This window comes from Vidua chalybeata, chromosome 2, assembly GCF_026979565.1.
Source record: "Vidua chalybeata isolate OUT-0048 chromosome 2, bVidCha1 merged haplotype, whole genome shotgun sequence".
Classification (NCBI taxonomy): domain Eukaryota; kingdom Metazoa; phylum Chordata; class Aves; order Passeriformes; family Viduidae; genus Vidua; species Vidua chalybeata.
This window is the reverse complement of record NC_071531.1, coordinates 9,098,779-9,120,754: the sequence shown is the minus strand read 5'-3', so window position 1 is coordinate 9,120,754 and position 21,976 is coordinate 9,098,779. Positions and strand designations below refer to the sequence as shown.

The 21,976-nt window shown below is 35.5% G+C and overlaps 1 protein-coding gene across 6 annotated transcripts in view; it reads right to left on the bottom strand.

Annotated features, from left to right (window-relative positions):
• CFAP47 (cilia and flagella associated protein 47) overlaps positions 1-21,976 on the bottom strand; it is a 354,600-nt gene that overhangs the window by 161,235 nt on the left and 171,389 nt on the right. For 5 of the 6 annotated variants that reach the window (XM_053934673.1, XM_053934672.1, XM_053934674.1 and 2 more), the window contains 3 exons: positions 10,822-10,997; positions 8,408-8,515; positions 4,760-4,871 (listed from right to left, as the gene is read on the bottom strand). In XM_053934673.1, coding sequence (XP_053790648.1) covers positions 4,760-4,871; positions 8,408-8,515; positions 10,822-10,997 — 396 coding nt within the window. The remainder of the gene's footprint in view (positions 1-4,759; positions 4,872-8,407; positions 8,516-10,821; positions 10,998-21,976) is intronic. The other variant, XM_053934676.1, reaches the window with a different exon arrangement.

Sequence of the window (21,976 nt, the reverse complement as noted above, 5' to 3'; positions counted from 1 at the left end):
TCCACAGAGATGCAAACAGGCAGGAATTCAATTTCCAATACGTATTACTCGACATATTATCATTACTCAGAAAATGCACTGCCACAATGAATCAAAATAATCAACATGGAGCTATGATAATCTAGCAGACTGCCTGCTCTGAAAGCAGAAAGGATTTGTAATTTTTACACTATGGATTTGGTTTTAAAAATTCATTTTCAATTTTACAGTATGATGTTCTGTGAATCCAAAAAGTAATTTGTTTTGAAGTAAGCTAGGCAAAAAAACCTACTTACTTTCTACTGAAATCCAAAAAAATAAATTGCTTCTAAAACTAGAATTGAGAAATAATGCTAAGCAGTATATTTTAAGAAGGTCATAGAATTATGCAATTAAATATGCTGATGCTAACACATCTCCTGCCTTTCACTTTATTTACATAAACAAATGCCTTCCACAATAGTCATGTGAAAAGGAATTGATATCATTGCTCTTCATAAGATCTCAGATATAACAGTTCAAATACAGAAACTGAGTCTGAAGTTAACTACAAATACATTATTTCTGTTATAAAATGAAGAAAGGAGGGGAAATATTCATTAAATGTAAAAGCTTGTTCCCTACTCTGTACAAAACAATACTCGTGGTCATTAAGAAAATTCTTAAAGCTTGCACACAGAGATCGCACTCCTCTCTGCCAGCCCTTTTCTATTAAGTTATTTGTCCTCAATAAAAATTGTGTTTCAAAGCCAATCAGGAAAAAATACGGCTTAATGGAAAAGGTTTAGGCTAATTATAAGCCAGGAGAATAGCAAACTGAAGAGTTAAAGTGAAAATATGTTTGGTTTTGGCCATGGAGATGATCCTGTTTTTAAGACTTTTTTGTACATTGTAAATATATGTGTATGTCAATATAATACACATATATGTGAAATACATCAATGTATTTATATAGAGGAAAAGTAGTAAATTGGGGAAAATATTATTGATGATTGAAAATTTTCAGCTGTTAAATGCTGAACTGAATCCTTTCCTGCTAAAGACAAAGAAAGCTGCAGTCAGGATGGAAACACAAAACTCAACATCCCAATGACTTTTTCCCCAGATACTCCTAATACCCAATATGCTTATAAAAAATAAGATGGAATTTTACAGTAAACTTATGAAAATTCACTTTCATTCTGGCTTTTAGATAATTTGGCAGCATTTATAAAGTTATTAAGTTAGTTTAAGGTTTACAAGAAGGGAAACAAAAATTAAATGTAGCTTGTTTAAAAAAAAATCAAATCCAAATCCCATTACTGAAAATCCTTGAAAACTTTTATCAAAATTTTGAAAGAAATCCAAGACGTTATATTCCATTTAAACTGACTTAGGCTACAATTGCAAAGCCACCAGTAAGATATGCAGTCTTTTCTCATTTTTATGAGTTTACAAAGGGTAACAGAGCTGCTTCTAATTGATATGAAGCTGATGAGGGATTTAAAGCCTTTGAATTTCATTTAGACTTTATTATGCACCCTGAATTTCAGGAATACTTGAACCTAATCCAACTGGACCTCAGGAAAGCATGTTATTAATGATGTCCATACTTGAGGTTGAATCAGATCTATAGAAAATAATCCTTTGTGATATTTCAGTAAAGCCCTTTGTTCCAAACTGAAATGGAACAAACAAACTTCCACACACATGGAAGTATGATAACAATATTGGATTTTTTTTCTGAAATATTAGTCAAAATTTTGGTTATTAATTTTAGGCAAATATCTTAAGAGAAGAAAAAAAATTCTTTGATACCACTGTTTAATCTGATTTATCAAACATAACTTAGGGACTGAAGAAATCGATTTGAGACATTTCCTAATCAACAACCCAGTACATTCAAAAGTCCTACATCTTAGATGGCGTTAAAAAAAATGGAAATTTACATGAAATATCAATGACTGTACTAACTGCCTTCAAATATAATGTATCTTCATTGGACAATCCCATCTTCAATCTACTGTTCTAATAGTTTGCTTTTTTCTGTTGCCTTTCATCTGAGGGTCACACAAGTCATAATCTTTCTGCTGACAAGAAAGCATTATTTGCTTCATATCTTTAAAGAAAGCTTTAAAGAGAACAGAAACTTGAATGATTAAGATGGGAAACTTCTTCCACACATAGCAAAGGCTTTGGAATGGCTTTTTTATTAATATAAACCAATACGTGAAACACGGAGCATGGTTTATAAGTAGTAATCTTCTGGAAGCTGAATGCAGTGTTGTGTGGAGGTACTAAGACTAGGATGCAAAATATTCAGCAGAAGCAAGAAAACGTGGAGTGCTGTGTCCAGTTCTGGGCTCCCCAGTCCAAGAAAGACAAGGAATTACTGGAGAGGGTCCAGCAGAGGCCACAAATGATTGGGGGTCTGGAGCATGTCTAATGAGGAGAGACTGCAGGAGCTGGGCCTGTTCAGTCTGAAGAAGAGACAGCTGAGAGGGGACCTCATCAATGTATACAAGTATCTTAAAGGCAAATGCCAAACTCCTTCCAGTGTTTCCCAGTGACAGGAAGTTCCATCTCAATATGTAGAAAAACTTCTTTCCTGTGAGGGTGAGCACTGGAACAGGTTGCCCAGAGAAGCTGTGGAGCCTCCATCTCTGGAGATATTCAGAACCTGCCTGGAAGTGATCCAGTGCAACCTCCTCTGGGTGAACCTGCTTTACCAAAGGGGTTGGACCAGATGGTCTCCACCCCAATCATTCTGTGATTCTGTGATATAAATGCCACTCCCTGACTTTGTCACCAAAACTGAAGGAAATCACATAACCTTTCCAAAGATGGATCTGTAATGGAAGAAATAGGTTCAAAAAGGGACAGCTACATGAAATAAATATTAAGTAGTTGTATTTAGCAAACAAAGTTATCTTGTAACTGGAAGAACTACTGTAATTAACAAGGAACATTTCAGAATCCAATCCATAATGATATACAGGACTGAGGATTGTAATAAAAAGGAAAGAGAGAAAATTACTGCAGTTAGTGTTGAATGTGTCTTTTCCGACACAACGTAATGTAGCTATTGTTGATGTGTGAATCTCTGATTATAAATTATGAGAGCAGAGAGATTTTTTTCTTGTTAATTTCCTGCACAAGGTAATATGCAATCTGCAGCAGCCAAAAGCCACTACAGTTAAATCTAACCCGTTTCTGTGGCCATGACCCAAACATAATACGTATATAATAACTCCCAGACAATTAATATAGTTTGCACCATTATGCTTCTAAACTCCTATTCAAATACCAATTGATTAAATAATTAGTAATAGCACTTATCAAGGTTTAACATAGTGTATGAAGATGTGTTATTGTGCATGACAAAGAAGACAGATTAGAAAAAACTTCATGTTTTATACTTTTAATTTAATGGAATCCTATGTAGCAATATATAGGGAAGCTGAGTAAGTAAGTTTGATCTCCTTTAGCTGTTACCATCAGAGCCCCTTTTAGGAACATTTAGTCTGGCTGTACTGCTTTATTTGAGGCTGAAATCTGTTTAGTTTCTTAAAACTGAACCTATAATGACTATGTATCATTCCTCTATTTTCCCCATATGGCCTTTTGTGTCTTTTTAGCTTTATCTTATTACAATATTCCTCTCCCCTGACTCTTAAACCATTTTGCAGGAATAGAATCATAAAGTTGTGGAATAGTTTGTTTTGGAAGGGACCAACCAATTTGGGTGTCTTCCCTGGATTACCTTCTTCATGTCTAGAAAAGGCATCATTTCCTTTCTGTCCAGCACAAGTTTCTTTTTTTTTTTCTTTTTTTTCTTTGTTTTTTGTGTTAAAGGTTCTGAATTCATATCCTAAGAGGCTGTGATGGAGGCACTCAGTGCCACTCATTCAGATGTAGAATTTCCATGCATTTGCCCTTCCTTTTCTCATCTCCCCATCAAGAAAAGGTAACATATTTCAAAGAATTAACTAAATAATACCCAAAGAATTGCTTGTGGGGCCTGTACTATTAACTGACTTAATTGACAGTGATCAATAACAAATATTTTTCTGAAGCCTGATCATCTAGAACTCTAGCAAATCTCAATCGACATACAAAAGTTGAGCCAATCTACACCATTGTTATTCCTAGAAAGGACATAAATGTTAGGCAGCAAGATGGAAGGGCTTCTGTGATGGAGGAGGAAAAAGTGGAGTACATAATAACAAGAGGATTAAGAGAAATCAGTCTCAAGGTAACTGTGAGTTTGCAGAATAAAATGATTCTAGGTATTTGCTTGAAGCTTCTTTGCAGCTATATTTTTTATTATTATTATTATTATTATTGATTATTATTATTACTTGCAAGTTGCTTATAAGATTAGATATTCTTGTATTCTTCCATTAATCATTTATCTACTAACAAAAATATTTATCTACTAACAAAAATATTTACCTAGTTATTTTGTTGATTATTAGATACTTATGAAGCTTCTACCCAGCTGGTTTGTTTACAACTTCTCCTTCTAATATCTCCTGAATTATTTACAACCTACATTGCAGTCCTGCTCAAAACCATTCCACAAAGCATTCCAGGAAAGAAAAAAACATCTGTACTTCAGCTTGAGTTGCTTTTCAAGTTTAATTGTTTTCTTCCTCAGGCTATAAAATCTCTAAACTATGTACTTAAAATGTCTAAAAGATTGTATATTCTGAACCCACAGTACAATACATTATTCAATTTGTTTTAAAAAGAAGACTATCTTCTATCTTTTTTGTGAAAACACAGAAATCTTACTTACAGGTTGTTTTGGGTCAGTCTCAACTGCGAAATGGCTGGGATCACTGTTAACCATTTGTAGCACCAGAGTTTCATGAGTAGGATTAGCAAGAGGTATGTGTATGTAAGCCCATCTGGAAAAAATCACAATGATGACTTATTACAAAGCTCCTTCCATTACACATCATTATGCATAGGGGTTTTTTTTTTATTTCCAGAAAAATTCTGGATTTTTTTATTTTAAAAATGATAATTAAAAATAATTACGTTTTATTGGATTAGCACTTCACCACTAGTGTGGAAACATATTTAGTCACTTCAATTATTATTAATAATCATTATTAATAAAAATGAATCCTGAATTCATTCAACATTTCATTGTGTTAATTTGTTGTGTTGTTTATTACAGCATAATCATAGAATCATTATATTGCATATGTAGATTATATATTCTAATGAGAATAGTGACCCTCCCAGAACAAAGATTAGAGAATGCTGATTGCTTAAATCAGCCGGCCCTCTATTTTACAGACTTTCCTTCTTTATTTTCCAGTTAAAGAATACTCATTAGATACTTTCAATAGGGAGAAAATTTTTGAAATCATTCATAAGACTCCCAAATTTTTTTACATTTTTTATTTTCAGCGAAGTTATATGACCATAAATCACACTCTTGTTGTAATACCAATGGACACAGAGAAGAGGTTCAAGGTGAACAAGTGAAAACAGTAAATAAGAAAAGTTTGAAAAATGAGATAGATATATTGGTTTTGCTGTAATTTATCTCCTAATGGATATTCCCTCTAGTCAAAGCGGTGACAGGTCATCTGCCAGATTGCTCCACATATTTATCATCTGGAAAAAATTAGTCCATTAATCCTAGCTAAGTGAGTAAGGAAAAAGAATATAAAAAGCAACATTTCAGCTATTTCAGTCCAGCTTTATGACTGTAACTTCAGACCCTAAAACCTGTTCACAGGTGGACTCCTTCCAACCCATGCAGTGACAAAAATCCTCGGCAGTGAGCACCAGACTTGTTTCTGACTAACACTGTCAAAGCATTGAATCATTGAGATCTCAAAACCTGAGAGTAAAGAAATATTAGGAAACTTCCACACAGGAACTTCAGACTCACTTGATAATTCCCATTTTTCACATTTACCCTCTCTACTCTTTTTTTTGGTCTGGTCTCTTTCATTAGTAATACTTTGTCAAAGGGAAAACTAAGTTGGAATATCTGAAATTTCAGTAAGGATTTACTGGACTGTTAGAGGTTCTTCAAGTCATCAAAATCCTGCCACCCCACACAGATCGACTATCATGGTTATGCTGGAAAAATTGTTGCATGTGGCAGTAAATTCCAGATCACTGTGAACATCATTCAACTGACTCATCTTCACTGGAGCCCACTGTGGAGCCCATAACACGATGGGTAAGGAAAGATGAAAAGTTTCAGGGAGAAGGTTTCTCTCCTTAGAGACATATGCTAAGGGATGTGTTAAATCTACCTTGACACAAACAAAAAGTAGATCTGACTGTGATAGCCCCAGAATTTTAGGGAATCTGAAGAAGGATTAAAGGATAAATTGTTCGAATTTTTTTTTTTCCTCTTTCAAGAATTGGTTAGAAATTGATTCTAAGTTATCAGTGGGGTCTTGGCCCTAATCCAATTCTAGGTAATGTTTCAAGGACACAAATACCTAAATTTTTCAGATCAATAGAAAAAAGAATACAGCGAGGACACAATGAAAAACATTATTCTTATATTCATATGCTAATGCTTCTTCTGCATTCAAGGAAAAGGTGGTAGAATAGAAGTTAATCTGTTAAATAACTACAAATCTTCACCAACCAGAAATGCTTCAAACACTTGATGTTTACAGTTCACATCTCTGGGTACATAGCAAGGAAGTACATACTTTCAAAAAACTCCCAAACTGATATCATTCTTATACAACAAACAGATGTCTATCTACCTGCATTGCTTTTACATGTTCAACATGCATTAATGCAGCCAATTTACTTGGACTATCTCACTTTTCATGAGGCAGAGAAGTTCCCAGTAACTGAACTGTAACCTCAATGCCATCACTGACTGCCATTGTCCAGCAGTATTGCTGGACTTTGCACTTCAAGAAGAGTGCTGATGACATTATGCTGACACTGCTGGACACCACCGAAAAGAGCCTGGCACCCACATTTGTGCTATTTATATGTATTGATGTGATCCCCTCCCAGCCTTCTCCTTTCCAGACTAAAGGCACGGCTCTCACAGTCTCTCATCAGAGAGATGCTCCGGACCCCTCCTCATTCCTGTGGCCTCTGCTGGACCCTCTCCAGAAGTTCCTTGTCTTTCTTGTACCAAGGAGTCCAGAACTGTCCAAAATTGGACACAGTGTTCCTCCACATATTTACAGATACACAGGAACTACAATATGTATGTACTTGTAAAGGGAAAAGAAATCTCATTTGAAGAAATAAAACATGGGCTTTGAGGAGTTTTAGATAAGAGTTTTGACAAGAAGAGTTATAGTTAATGGAGCTAATCTTTTCCAACATTCATTTTACTTGCAGTAGGAAAGGATGACTTGCCATTTTCCACTAGACCATTTGTGCATGTAGTTTTCAGGCAGTGCATGTCAGAGAAAATTATGAGTGCCAGAAAGTCTGAATAAAAGAGTTTTAAGTAATTCCTAACTCCTAATAGCAAAAGCCTACATAGTAGAGAAAAAATATGGTTTTTACTCCAGTCAGCCCAGAATTTTAAAGTAAAAGCCAGGAAATACACAGCTTTTTTTCTTTAGAACATAATAACAAAGGCATTATCAGTTATCTCCAGTCTGTGCATCATTTGAACAGCAAAATATATTCATTTACAAAAAATAAATCAGGTAAAATTTCATGTTGTGCTCTCTAACATTTCTGCTCAGTCTGTAATGTATGTTAACTACAGATTTAGTGAAAGATACACAGAAGTAAGTGGAATTTAGCATGCAGAAAAGCAGTGTGTCCACAGAAATTATTAGGAAGTGGAGGTAATATATGGAAAAGCACTACTGAAATTTTGATATTCTTCAAAGTCTTATCCTCAAAGTTTTAGTTTATGTCTTGAAAGTCAGAACTGAACTGAACATTATGCTGTCAAAATGCACATTGAAATTTTGTTGAAGGATGGTAATAATTGGGTTAATTTCTCTAAGGCATTCATTTTTTTAACACTTGCAGTGTTTCAACCATGTCTACCCCCAGGACCTGCAGGACAGAAGTTGCACTATTTTGCCATGTCTTGAGAGGTTAAAAGATACTGCTAACTGGTATACAAGCATTTGTAAAGAAGGATTGTCAGTAAATTCCTAGTTCAGAGAGAAAGAAAGAAACAGAAAATAAAGCAAATCTACAGAGCTCTGTACAATGGATCTTGGTGCTTAAATTCTGCAGTATTGTCAGAATGATTTCTACAAAAGAATTCAAAGGAAGTTAACATAGAGGCTAAAATTGCTTTTCAATTGCTTTTCTGTAAGGCATATTTCACCCACCTGCAAATATATCTAAAAAAATATTCTGCAATCTACTACAGCAGACATAGAGCACTATTCTGAGTTTAAACTCTTCATATGTTTTCCATGATACCTAAAAGCAGAGACCCAGTCCAGCAGGATGAACTACTCACTTTCCAAGCTCACATCCTATATCAGGCAGCCCGGCTGGCGATGGCTTCTCTACATTGAACTTCAGGGCATACCAAAATTCTCCAATCATATCTGACTGGAACATGACACTAAAAGCAGATACATGAGCTTAACATGACAGCTGTTTATTTCAGGTCATTAAAAAAACCCAGATTAAAATTCAGGAGAAACCTAATAAGTTCAACACAGTGACTTCTTTAATTAGGTCATATTTTTCTTCTAAGATTTTTCACTGGTATCTGAATTCAGCCAGCAAGTCTAATCATATTTAGAATTACTGATGCAACAAAATCTCTTCATTTTTCTTAAATTCTACCAATAAAATCCATTTATTGCTTGTAGTTTTTGTTTGTTAACTTGCTTTTATCAAAAATACATCCCAAACATATTTCAGCTTATAAGAGTAATCTTTAATTTCATTTCAATATCCCAGTATTTTCTTTTTAGTCATTTTGAAGGGCAAAATACTATACACTATACTATTACTATACACTAACTTTAAAAAGGAATTTTTTTTCAAATCTAGTGATAAAATGAGAAATAGATATTGACACATTCCTATGAGCATGGCAAAGAGATACACTTCAAGGAATATTCAATCTATTGTTTTGATATACAATCAAGGATTGTCATGATTGAAAATTGTGTCCGGCTAGGTGAGATATCCACAGAAATATATTTCAGTTACAGACATTCTAATACAGTCCTTTCCTACTGCAGAATTTCTTTTCTATTTTTTGAGGATTTTTGAGTAGATGAGTCATAACAACGTTAAACCAAAGCACTGGAAGCATATAAAAACTTAGAAATGCACTGCACAAACCCATGACCCTCTAAGGATGAGTTCTTTTTCTAAACTATAGATAACTATGTCTATTCCATGACTTTATGGTTCCAGACCATCCCCTGTGCCAACAGAGCTGTTAAAGTGAGCATAAAACAGCTCTAGGAAAGAATCAACCATTTGAAAAGGTACACCTGCCACAATCCTTTTTCCAACAGTTCTTCCCAGCTGCTAACATAGCAAAGGAAACAGACCATGGCTTCAGAAAAAGAACTTAATAGTGTGGATGTAATGTGCAAGTAGCTCTGTCCAGCTGTAACTGCAGCCTGTGGGAGTTACTAAAATTTAAAAGAGCTATTACACACTTCTGGAACAAAACTGCAAAACCATTTTGAGAATGTCCACATGTATTTATTTCACCTCTGCATATATCCCCTAAGCCCCAGCCCACCAAAGCTGAACCCAAAATTTTGTCCTGTTAAAACGAACATTTATCTTATTATTTGAAAATTCTGCACTTGAAAAATACCACAAATATTACCTGGTATGAAAAAAAAAAAAATGAGCTCTTTACTCATCTTCAGTTTAAGATAGCATAAATTCTATAAAAAAAAAAAGATACTTACTAGAGTTTTTTATAAAACTCTAGTTTTATAAAACATCATTTTTATAAAACAGTATTATAATTGAATCTGTATCACTCAATGATACCTGACATTATTCTGGTCTTTGAAAAAATCAATACAAGCAAATTGAATAAATCTCTGAATGGATTTTGACTTTGTAAATATTATTTCAAAATTGGTCAGATGTCTCTGCCCTCCTTTTAAATTACCACCCCACACTCCACCCCATCCTCATATTTTTGCCAGTCAGTTGAGACAACTGAAAAACAGGGAATTGTTTTTCAGTCAGCCTTTAGACTAAATAATGCTTTGGTAACCAAATTCCAGGAAAACAAGCTTTGCAATTCTACATGGTTCAATTACTTGCTGACCTGTTTTAGTTGAAACTAAGACCAAGAGGTCATCTGACTTTTTATTGCTAATTATCATACCTGCATGTTTTCGCTGTGATTTCCATTGTAAGGGAAAAAATTAATTTAAAACCTCTCCATATTAATTTAGTGGATCGTGGTTAAGTAATGGAAGATCATGAAGGTAAATAGATTTAAGTGAAGACAGCTAAAGGGTTCTCCCCCTGCTTTAGTTATGTTTTTTACAATTTCATTCCTTCTCAGAAAAAAAAAAAAAGAAATTGTGCTATTTCCTGTACAGAACTTAAAAATTCACAAAACTAATTATTAATCAAAAGTTTTCAAGGGGGGCTTCTAACATTAAGTAAGTTTCTAAAACATTGTTCATTAAATTGTAGTGAACTAGAATAGCAAGGAGTTATTCTATTGCCTGTCAATAATGCTTTTCCCCTGAGAGGAAAGCTACTGTTAGGGACACAATACATTTAAAGCTGGAAATTTTCTTAATTCCATTTATTAACTTTTGTGGGAGTTTTTAGGGAAATATTTTCATCAAGGAACATAGGTTTCAATGAAATTAGTTAATTTATTAGAAAAACAGCCACAATCACAAGTATCAAAACTGTACAACATACCTTCCAGCAAAAGAGCCAACAGCAGCGGCAGAAAACTGTAGGTGATATGAAAATGTTTGTTTGGGCTTGAGAATGAAAGACTTTTCTCCAAATAGGGATGGATGGTCCAGCAGCACACTCATCTTGAGAACTTTATTGGTAGGATTAGTGATGGGAATATTAATTCCAACAGTATCCTAGAAAGAATTAAAAAAATCCCAAAATCACAAAATTAATTATGAGCGATTACACTTAAAAGATATTTCTCAAAAATCTGTAAGGTGCATTGGCTGCACCTTTGTTTGATGTGTGAACTAACAAAAAAAAAAAAAAGCCAAGTTGCAGCAAGACACATTTCAGACAACCTTCAAACTGCAAACTCTTTAATTCCATAAATATGGAAAAATTCAAATCTTCCTGGCTGGTCTGCATTCTAACAGCCCACTTCACCTTCCAAGGTATGTCCAAGGCGTGCCAAAATACACCTTTCAAGCCCATCTGCTGTAATCCCAAGCAGGTAAAAACTCCAAGACATCTCCCAACAGCCAAGCATATTTAACTGGAAATATCCACTTTGCAAGCTGGCAGATGATTAGGCTGAATTCTGCTGGATCTGGTCCCTTAATTGATTAATTAAGTTACATCATAATACTTGACATTAAAACAACACCACCACAATAAATGTTCCCTCTCTTATTCCTTTAGGCCATTTCCCTCACTACTGATCTCTGTATCTTTGTTTAAAGTCTAAGGTAAGGACCTATGGGAAGGGACCATCTTTCCTTGATCGCCTGGAAAACATTGATACAATTAGAGATGCATAAAAAAACTCCAGTTGCTGTAATAAAACAGAGCCATAATATGGCCTCATTAGAAAAATCTGCATATTTTACACATGGAACACCTTTAGGATGAGCAGGAACTGGGCAGAGACAGCTCACTCTGCACAGCTCCTACATTTCAGCAGAGTTCCCTTGGCTGTAAAGTTAGAAATGGTGTCAGTTCATCCCATGTGCCCTGTGTGTATCAATATCAATACACTTTATGAAACAAAGCACTTTGATAGACCAGAAGGAATTTACTTATGAAGGCAGCACATTGTGATAATCCAGGAGGCATATCTGCAGCTTAAAATATATATGTTCTATTTATATATATTCATCCACAGAAAAGACACAAAATCCAAAAATAAAGATATGTATTTATTTCTCTGTACCTATATTGGTGTCTACTCTTATTTTGGTCTCTTTTCTTTGCTCTAACCAAGCAGTTTATTTCAAAATCCATGTTGGTTTGGATATTCTTAACATATAGTGATTTGTTTCTCACAGCAAAATTATTCCACATAGCTTTTTTTTTTTGAAAAAGTAAATAATTCATGTTGCAATACGAAAGGAGAAAAATATAAAATGCCTATTAAAATTAATAACACACTAAAAATGAATATGAAATACATTTATGACCCCATACAGAGCTGCCTCCCACTGATTTCAACCTGCCTATGATTTGGTAAATTTCTATACATTTCCATTTATAGACAATGACTACTGGAATATACATAAAACACATGTAATGTTCTACAGATGGCAAGATTACACCAACAATTTAAATCATTTAAGTGCCTTGCATCAGTAAAATGGGATTTAAATTTGCCATAAAATATTTTAAAGCTCAGATTAATAGTTTTTACTGGTGTAAACAAGTTTCTAAATCTATCTACCATTTTATTGCCAAAGGGTTCATAACAATTTCATAGTAGAACATCTACATGCTCTGTTGAAGAAATACTTTTACAGTAAAAAGGAAATATGGGACAGCTGATTTAGGAAAAAAGCAGCAACTATGAAAGAAATCTTTTTAATTTTGTACACAAAGGCAATTTTACATTGCCAGTATTATGATAAAACACTTTTCTCTTGCCAGTATAAAATGAATGCTTAAAATTATGTACTTCTCTGGAATTTCCCAGGAAGTTTACCTGGAATTACCATACACATTTCAATGATCTGCTATTTCATATATGGTAATAAGAGCAGATGTATATTTATCAGTAGAATATATATATATATATATATATATATATTATATATATTTTTTTTTTTACATTTCTAGGCCTTATTGGATTGTTATGGAAGCATAGAATTAGGATAAATAACAAAATGCCCATCCAATTGCTAAGAGTCTTATTTTTCTTGAAAGTGCCATTTTATCAGACCTAATGTAAAAGATGAACATCACAGGCAATTTCCAAACACATTTATGGTCATTAATTTAGTTCCACATTTCAGTGCTGAGTATTTTATAAACATTTTGACAGAGGAGAAATGTAAAAGTTGAGAAAAGAAGGAAATTAATCTCTTTTCTCAAACATTTCTTATATCACGGCTGCCAGTCACCAAAATAGAGCCACTTTTGTGCAATATGTCACACTATTATTCCTTTAGAACTTTCAATTACCCACTTCTTGTCCAGTGCAGGTTATTTAAAATAATCTCACCAGAGGTAAAATTAAATAAAATGAAATGCAAATATGAGATAACATTTATTCTCTGTGGAAATTGAAAAAAACAATGGACTGCTAATCCTCAATCCTATGTTAATAGCGCAAGTCTATGCACACCTTTAATACTCTGTAAACCAGATTCTTGTTTCAAAAGATGCTCACCATCATCAATTGATCATTTGTGATATTATACTTGTTTGCTGAAATATTTTCCTGACGTATGTTTTGCCAAAGACTTTCTTATCATTCCTCTCTCTATTTCCTTCTTTGAGCAACTGGATCTAATTTATTTAAGTCCATAATATGCAATTTTACTTTTATTAATGTATACACAGCACTGAGCTATCAACTAATCCTCTTCTAAGTTGGACAGGGTAATTTGCAGGAAGATGGACACATTCTACAATTAATTTGCATAACAATTTTCTGCATTCCATCTTCAGTAATAATCCTATTCTCACCATCAGCAGGTGTCAATAAAAGCCCTACCTGGCCAAAGTGTCTAAGAGACTGACTACAATTCTTATTCTTTAGAAGAATTGTTTTCAATTAAAATCCAGTTTCATTAAGGAGATGGCATTCATTCCACATTGTTTGAAGTTTTTTCAATCCATAGACCTTGAGGTGAAAGCATTTCTATTTGCTCCCACGTTTGCCAGGCTGTGGCTATAGAAGCAAATTTTCAAGTTGAGTAAGCAGTAAGAAAGTTATTTTTATAGGCCTGGTGAGATAATGCAGCAGAAATTCTTCCCTTTGTAGGTCCTTGTCCAAATCATGGTTCTTCCAGATGGACAAGTAACAAGTGCCTTCTTTCTCTGTGCTGCATCTGACAAGCAGGAATGTTGCTCACACAAGGACTGAACTTGGAATGGTGGCAATATGGTTAAAAAAATTGATCTTGGCTTCTCTCTTCCATAGGCTCAAAACAATCAGATCTTTCAACATTCCCATCAGTGTCTACATGTCAGTAGCAGGAGTTAGAGCCTCCTGCTGTATTCTCATTATTAACTCATTTTTGTTTCTTGGAACAAAAGAGGCTCCAGTGAGTTGAGCAGCAGCAGTTGATAAAGCAGTTGATAAAGTTTCGGGGCTATGCTGAACAGAGCTCAGCCCAGTTTGGTCAGACTCCTTCTAGAAATCAGTTCTGGCTGTGGAACTGCTTGGTGCCAAGTGTCCCCAAGTCACACCTCACTGCCCTTTTCCACACACACTCCCAACCCAGACACGCACGTCTACGTTCAGCTGGGCCTTTCTGGCACTCATCATTCACATAGAACTCCTGACCTCCTCTGTCCTGAGGGGCTGAGTCCTTCAGCCTTCCTATTCACTCCTGAGCCAATGGAGAAGATCTTTATGAAGTGAACCATCATCCTCACTGTGCAAGCTCCTGTCCTGGTTCAGGGATAATTCTGGGAGAGAATCCCCAAAGGGGTTCCTCTAGAAGGCAGATTCAATTGGCCCCTCCCCACAATCGGTTCGGGGAAAAATACTTTCTTGGAGAAAAGTGGAAAAAAATAAAAAACAATAAAACTTTAACAACATTAGACAATTAAACTTCTTGCTGCTTTCAAAGAGAGACAAACTCAGAAAAATACCCCCCTGCCCGGGCTGCAGCCTGACTGACTCAGTCTCTTATCAGTCCCTCTGGCGCTGGAAATGCCGTGGCCCAGGCCCAGCCTGCTGGGCCACAGGTGTGAGCTGCAGGTGCTCTTCTGGGTGTTCTGTCCAGAGCAGGCTTGAGCAGGTCCAAAGAAAAGGAAAAAACACAGTCCAGGGAACTTCTTTGCCTCAGCTAGCTAAAACTAGCTAAAAAAGCAAAGGAGAGCTCTGTCTCACTGTCTGTCCGTCCACAGACAACACAGTCCAGGAGAAGGAATGTGGAGGAGTGAGTGCAGTTCCTGAAAACAAACTTCACGCTTCTTCCCCCCGCTTCACTCCTGGAACAAGTCTTAAAGGTGCAAAACTTATTATTCAGCATAAACAGAACAGATGACTGGGGATAAAAGTATCATACAGTCAACCTAGGACAGCTCCTTAAGCTCCTTTTTTGGTTTGCTTTTTTTTTCCTCTCTGAGACGCAAATGAATTTCCAAGATAATCCTCTCCTTTCCATGTAGGGTTATGAGGCTAGAGAACCACAACATTGCTATTCTCTTGATACTGTATTATTTTCCCATTTTACTTGGCATATTTTGCCTTACAAAATATCAGCTCTCAAAAAGACACCAACTGTTCATCAGCAGTGAAGTCTATCAGAACAGCAGATTGAACTGCTTGAATTTTAGGACTAAACACCTTAAGCAAATTATATATTTGTAAAATCTGCTTAGCAAGGAATCCATTCTTATTGCAGCACAGGAAATTAACTAGAAAGGGAAAAATTTGCACAGAACATTTAATATCAGAAGCTAAAAGGGCAGTGAGTTTCAGGTTTAAATTTACATAGAAAAATCACACCGAATTGAATTTCTTTTAGCTGAAATGTGCATTAGTGTCTAAGTAATAATGCCCTGAGACAGAATACAACATGATTAGTTCATAAGTTATTACAATAATTCTAAGTTCCCTTACTAAAAATTACAACACTGTTAACCTCTTAATGGGGTCTACATATTGTACCAAGCAAACTAGGAAAACAATATTTTGCAGGAGGTGATTACAAAAAATATTTTTCTGAAATGGAAGGAAAGAAATAGACTAGAAAAGCTTTACATTTAATGACTGAATCGATCTATGGTGTCCTGAGGTCCACCAAAAGATACCACAACCCACACCAAACTGATATTACAATTATTTATACACATATAGTAAAACTAATGAACTAAATAATAGACATATATTTGGATTTCCATGTAAAGACAGATAGAAAAAGATGCATCAAAGATGAATTGAATGCTAAGTGAAGTACTATTTTAAGATAATTATAAGTCTACCTGACAAGGGGATACAGATTGAGTTGAAATAAAATTAACATCCCAAATTCCCACAACTGAGAAAGTAATAACTATGCTCACATCTTAATGAATACTTTGAATTTGAAATCAAGGGCACCTCTGCATCCATGGAGACTGAAGCTCAATAACTCTCCATACTCCTGAGATCCAAATCGTGAGGAAGATTTCCTTCTCAGATTCAGCAGTGTTAGAAGAAATTACCAATTACAGCTACTTTTTGTCAATGTCTATACTGAAGATTGGCACTTCCAGTGATCAGCTCAGTTGCCTAAATCACTTCATACAGTAAGCTGGCTTATCAAAGCTCAGTTGGGTTTGACAGCCCTACTAAAATATGTAGAAGTCAATCTTTTTCATTACCAGAATCAATGGAGAAAGAGATGACAGAATCATAGAACTGTTTGGGCTGGAAGAGACCTTAAAGATCATCTCGTTCCATGGGCAGGGACACCTTCCACTAGACCAGATTGCTCAGAGCTCCATCCATCCTGGCCTTGAACACTTCCAGGGATGGGCATCTACAGCTTCTCCAGGGAACCTGTGCCAGGGCCTCACCACTCTCACAGTAAGAAACTTCCTTTAATATCCAATCTAAATCTACTCTCTGTCAGTTTGAGATTCATTCTCCCCTGTCCTATCACTGCATGCTCTTGTAGAAAGTTTCTCTCTGTCTTCCCTGGAGGCTCCTTTCAGGCACTGGAAAGCCACAATTAGGTCACCCTGCAGCTTTCTCTTCTCCAGGCTGAACAATCCCAATTCTCTCAGCCTTTCCTCATAGGAGAAATGCTCCCTCTAATCATCCTGGTGGCCTCTTCTGGGCTTTTTCCCAGAGGTCCCTGTCCTTTCTCTGCTGAGGACCCCAGAGCTGGACTCAGCACTGCAGGTGGGGTCTCACCAGAGCAGAGCAGAGGAACAGAATCCCCTCCCTCACCTGCTGCCCACGCTGCTGTTGATGCAGCCAAGGACACATTTGGCATTCCAGACTGCAGAAAGATGGGCTGCTTCTGATATCTGACACTGAATTAATGTAACAAAGGACCAAATTAATCTTCAGAGGATTTTACAGGAAAATCATTTACACCTACTTTGTCAACAACATTTTTGGAAAGCATGACTCAGCAAGTGACAGATTTCAATACAGCTCCTATTCATCATTTTTATGGGTCACTTTGCTGTGCAGATGCATGCACACAATATATGAGGTGCCAATGACAGAAAACAGTTTGAATCAAATCAATAGATGTATTTATACTCCTTGGATGATAGGACTATTTTGTGTGATGTAAATCCAGGCTGCATCTCTCAAAAACAGACATTTCTCTTTCTTTTCAGATTGTCCTTTCTCCTTCAGAGACTGTCATATCCACAACAGCAGAACAAAATACTTAAGGTCAGTATCACTCAATAAAAATCACTAGAAAGTGCAACATTTCCAAGTGAGAAATGTACTGTTCTTAGATAATGAAGTCAAGAGAGATATTAGTGACTACTGTATTTTCAGAGTCAGTTATGTCTCATGGGATTATAATATGCAAACTCTGCTGCAATCATGTCATCACACTGAGATACCTGCCCAAAATCAGCCTCAAAATATTGAAAATCAGCATTTGTGAGCCTTTCTTTCAGGGAAGTTAAGGAGATGTAAAATTTAGGATACTTTGAATTTCCAAATAGATGCTGATATATCAGGTAGACAGTTGGCAAAACCTGTCTTTTTCAATCATTTCTCTCTGTTCTAGGCTAAATCTCAGAGATCTTTTTGAGTGTAATTCAGGTTAAATGTTTAAGTAAATCTGTGTCCTTTATTTACCACACAACTGCACTATTATCCCTGGACTCTGCTGTGTACAACACTTCAAGGTTTAGTTCCTGAACTAATTTTATCTGCCCATGTAATGCTACAACACCTAGCTGTAATTATTTTCTGCTGGTCTCACTGATTTGTTTTCAAGTGCTACATAAAGTCACAATAATGCCATAAATTCACAAATCCAATAGACTGGAACATACTTTGGAAGGCTTGGTGACTGCTGATGATTTCTGCATATTTATAAAGAAGTCAGTAACTGAAACCACAGAATTGCTTCCAGGAATTTAATCTAATTTAATTAGTCTATTAGTTTAATACTGGATAAATATTTAGATCCAACTGTCTTGGATTGAAAATTTGATGTGATGAGGTTAGATATCTCTGACATGCAACTACAAACATGACAAAGTCTGAATCAGTGAAATGCTGAATACAGCTCGCTCAGAACTGACCGGGAAAAGGCAATGACCAGCACTGCCCATGCTCCAGTGCTTCAAAGACTTTCCAAAATACTTGGTAAAAATAAACTTAAAATCACCTATCAGAATCCAAATCTAGAATAGCAGCAGGACTAATTATTACATTATTTTCACCAACTTTAAGGACTCCTGATAAATGTGGAAGCAAATATTCTACTATGTGCCTCTACTCACAGCTCATGCTGGTATGAGCTAACTAAAAGCATTTCTTTACTTTAAAAGTAGTAACCAACTCCAATAATATCTAATTTTACTGATTTTTTATGACCATACTAATGAGGTGCATTACATCTCAGCTACACCACCTACCATCAAGTTACTCAATCAGTGGAGGTAAAATGCTAATTAATTTGACTGTCTTAGATCTTGGACCTACTGTGACTCTCTCATTCTGTAGGTCTAAAAATCGATTTTTAAAGAAGCATTTCTTCACAATTTTAAAGACTGATACCATAAGTATCACTGGGACAACATATGTAGAGGTAGAGATAATTCTAATAGAAAGCTGAAATTGTCAGAGTTTCTGCTGAGAAAAACTTTTTCTTCTGAATTTTCTATAGTAAAATTCCTCTGGTAAAATCTTTCTCTCCTAGATTCTAGACACTTGTTTTTTTTAAATCCAACTTTTATTTTTGGCACATCTCTGCAGTTTCAGGAGCCAGACAGTGTTATGATATGAAGAGAACTTCTTAAATGTGCATAGCTTTTCTGAAAAAAGAATTATATATAAATCAAAAGGAACAATCTCTATAAGAGTTATCTCATTTTCTGTTCTGTACTATGACTCATAAGATCAGATAAACTTTGAAAAAAGCCTCATTGCTAGTTGTTGCTCCAAGAAAAGTTAACTTTTAAGCCCTTGAGGTTTGCTCACAGATTACTGTCTCACATGAAACAATAAATTCTGCATTATAAATATTGACTTCAATGTGTGACATGCTAGAGGTATCTGTAGTTTGTCCCACACTTTCCCTTAGCAGTTACTCTACAAAAGTAATGCAAACTCACAACATCACAAGCAATGCTTATTAATAATATTAACATCTAGATATATATATTCTTACTGATGTTATCTGTTACTAAAACCTCTTAAAAAGCAAAAATTAGAGCAGTCTGAAGCAAGGCCCACACTTGCATTTCCCTGGGCCTGTGCAGTCTGACTACTTCTGCTGTCAATCAGAAAGAAGCCTCTCTGTCTGTATGGGGAAGAAGTTGAAGAAAATAATACAGATCATCATGAATCCATGAATCATGGACTGATTTAAATACTGATTTCTCCACATTTCTGTCTGCTCAGTTTTGACCACCTGGCAGATCATTTTGTGAGGGAAAAAATTGCTACTACATTCACCTGAAATATACTTTTTTTTTTGCATATCCACATATTTGTACATTAGCCATTATTTCATCCTTTAACTTTTATTCAGTAAAAGCTATCCCCCGAGGCTGCAGCTTCAAAACATGGATAAGTATCAATGAAATGCTTTTCAACTGTTATAGTCATCCTACAGTCACTGTGTGTCATTCTGCTGTGCAGGGCTCACACAGAAGAGATCTTCTGCATTCATTTTTCTAGACTGCCAAAACCAAGAAGATTTGAAGGCTGGAATCAATAATGGGAATACCCTGCCTCTGCTTAGATCTGCATGTGAACAGCAACACTGTGCCAGTGACCTTTTAAAAGCACCACAAAAGGCTCAGAAGCAGTGTGTGAGGTGGTTGGGAGCCTTCACAAACAGCAACAGCAGCACAAGTTTCAACTCACAAGAACAAGTCTCGTGGAAGTGTGGGTGGGCAACATGTTTCAGAGATACACTACCAACTTTGGGGTACTCATGTGGTTCTAAAGGACTTGAGAGAGAGAGTAAAAAAAGACAGATTCGGCAGAGAAGAGACAAAAGTATTGTCTCCACACTTATGAGGAAACCAAACTCAATCCCTTGCAGGCTTTGGTTTTATTAAAGCAGAAACTAATAATTCACTGCTCGAAACAGACCTTTCCCTCTGGCTTATCTCCCGCTGTACAGATCCTGCTTGGAGCTCACATATTAGATATTTCCTCTCAAGAGAGAAAATACTACTTTTCAAGTGCATGGATGGATTAAAAAGTCTCTTGACATAGTGACCCAGTGATGTACACTTAGAAATTTCCCCATGAAATAGACAACTGCTAATGAGTAAGTGCTTAAAGCAATAACAAACAGCCTTTTAGACGCCTTACATCAAAATGCAAGAATCACCTTCCGTCTTGACCTCTACATTCACCCTGAATAAATCCATTAGAATATTTGCAAGGCAAAGTAACTACTGCAGTTCATTTTTCTAAACAATTTGAGATAATGGACCTGAATTTATCAACCTAAATTCAGGTTTTAAGTTGATAAACCTAATACCTAAATAATTGTAACAGTATTACAGAGGTGTAATACTGTTACAATGTAGGAAATTGTAATTTCCTGTAATACTCTGTAATACTGTTACAATTTAGGAAATAAAAGTAAACAGCAAAATAAAATACAGTAACAAAAGTTTTAATTGTAAATTGTAACAATGTTTAAATGGTTGAAGATACTAATAATTATCAACTGATAAAATTGATAAAATTAAAATATAAATATGGTTGTTTTCTCTGCATTTAGAACTAAAAATATGTGCCAATGTACAAACGACTCACAATAACTGAAAGCGTTATATAATTAATGAATAATGAACATGAAATAAATTTTAATTTGACTTGAAACTTCCTGCTTTCACAGATGATTCCTTTGAACAGTTAAAGTTCTTTGTAAATTATCCTTTCTAAATCCCAGAGAAATAAATAAATGATTACTGAGTAAATATTCACTACCTCCTTCCATGTAAAATGAGTAGTGTTAATTTTTAGTCCCCATTTCTCCCGAATAGCTTTAGCTGGATATTTTCAGTAGAAATATTTGCACAGGGAATCAATTTAATGGCCTTCAGGTAGATAGTTTTATACAAAGAGGTCTGCAGATTCAGCTGAGGTAGTCTCTATGACCCCTGAGACTTTAGCTTTTCTTTAGTCTCCTAAAATTTCAGTTAGAATGATTTTCATCTACCTTTACACCAGGAATTCAAATCAAGCAGCAAATTCATTTTTACAAGGCTGGAGAAAAGTCTTCAGACTGTAACAGACACTGGGCCCTCCTTTCTGCTGAGGGTGATGACTTGAGCAAGTGCCAAAGATTGTCACATTTACACAGTCATTCCTTACGTTGATTTAAATAGAAGAGGAAAAATCTTGATTGCTTTTTCAATAGACCAAACCACCTAAAATAGGTAGGGCTGTAGCCTAAAGTCAAAACATCCAGTAAAACTGTATAACTTAAACCAAGTAATTCCTGACTTAATGGCATTTTTCAAACTTCAACACAGCACCTCTTTTCAAATGAAATCCTTACTCAACTAG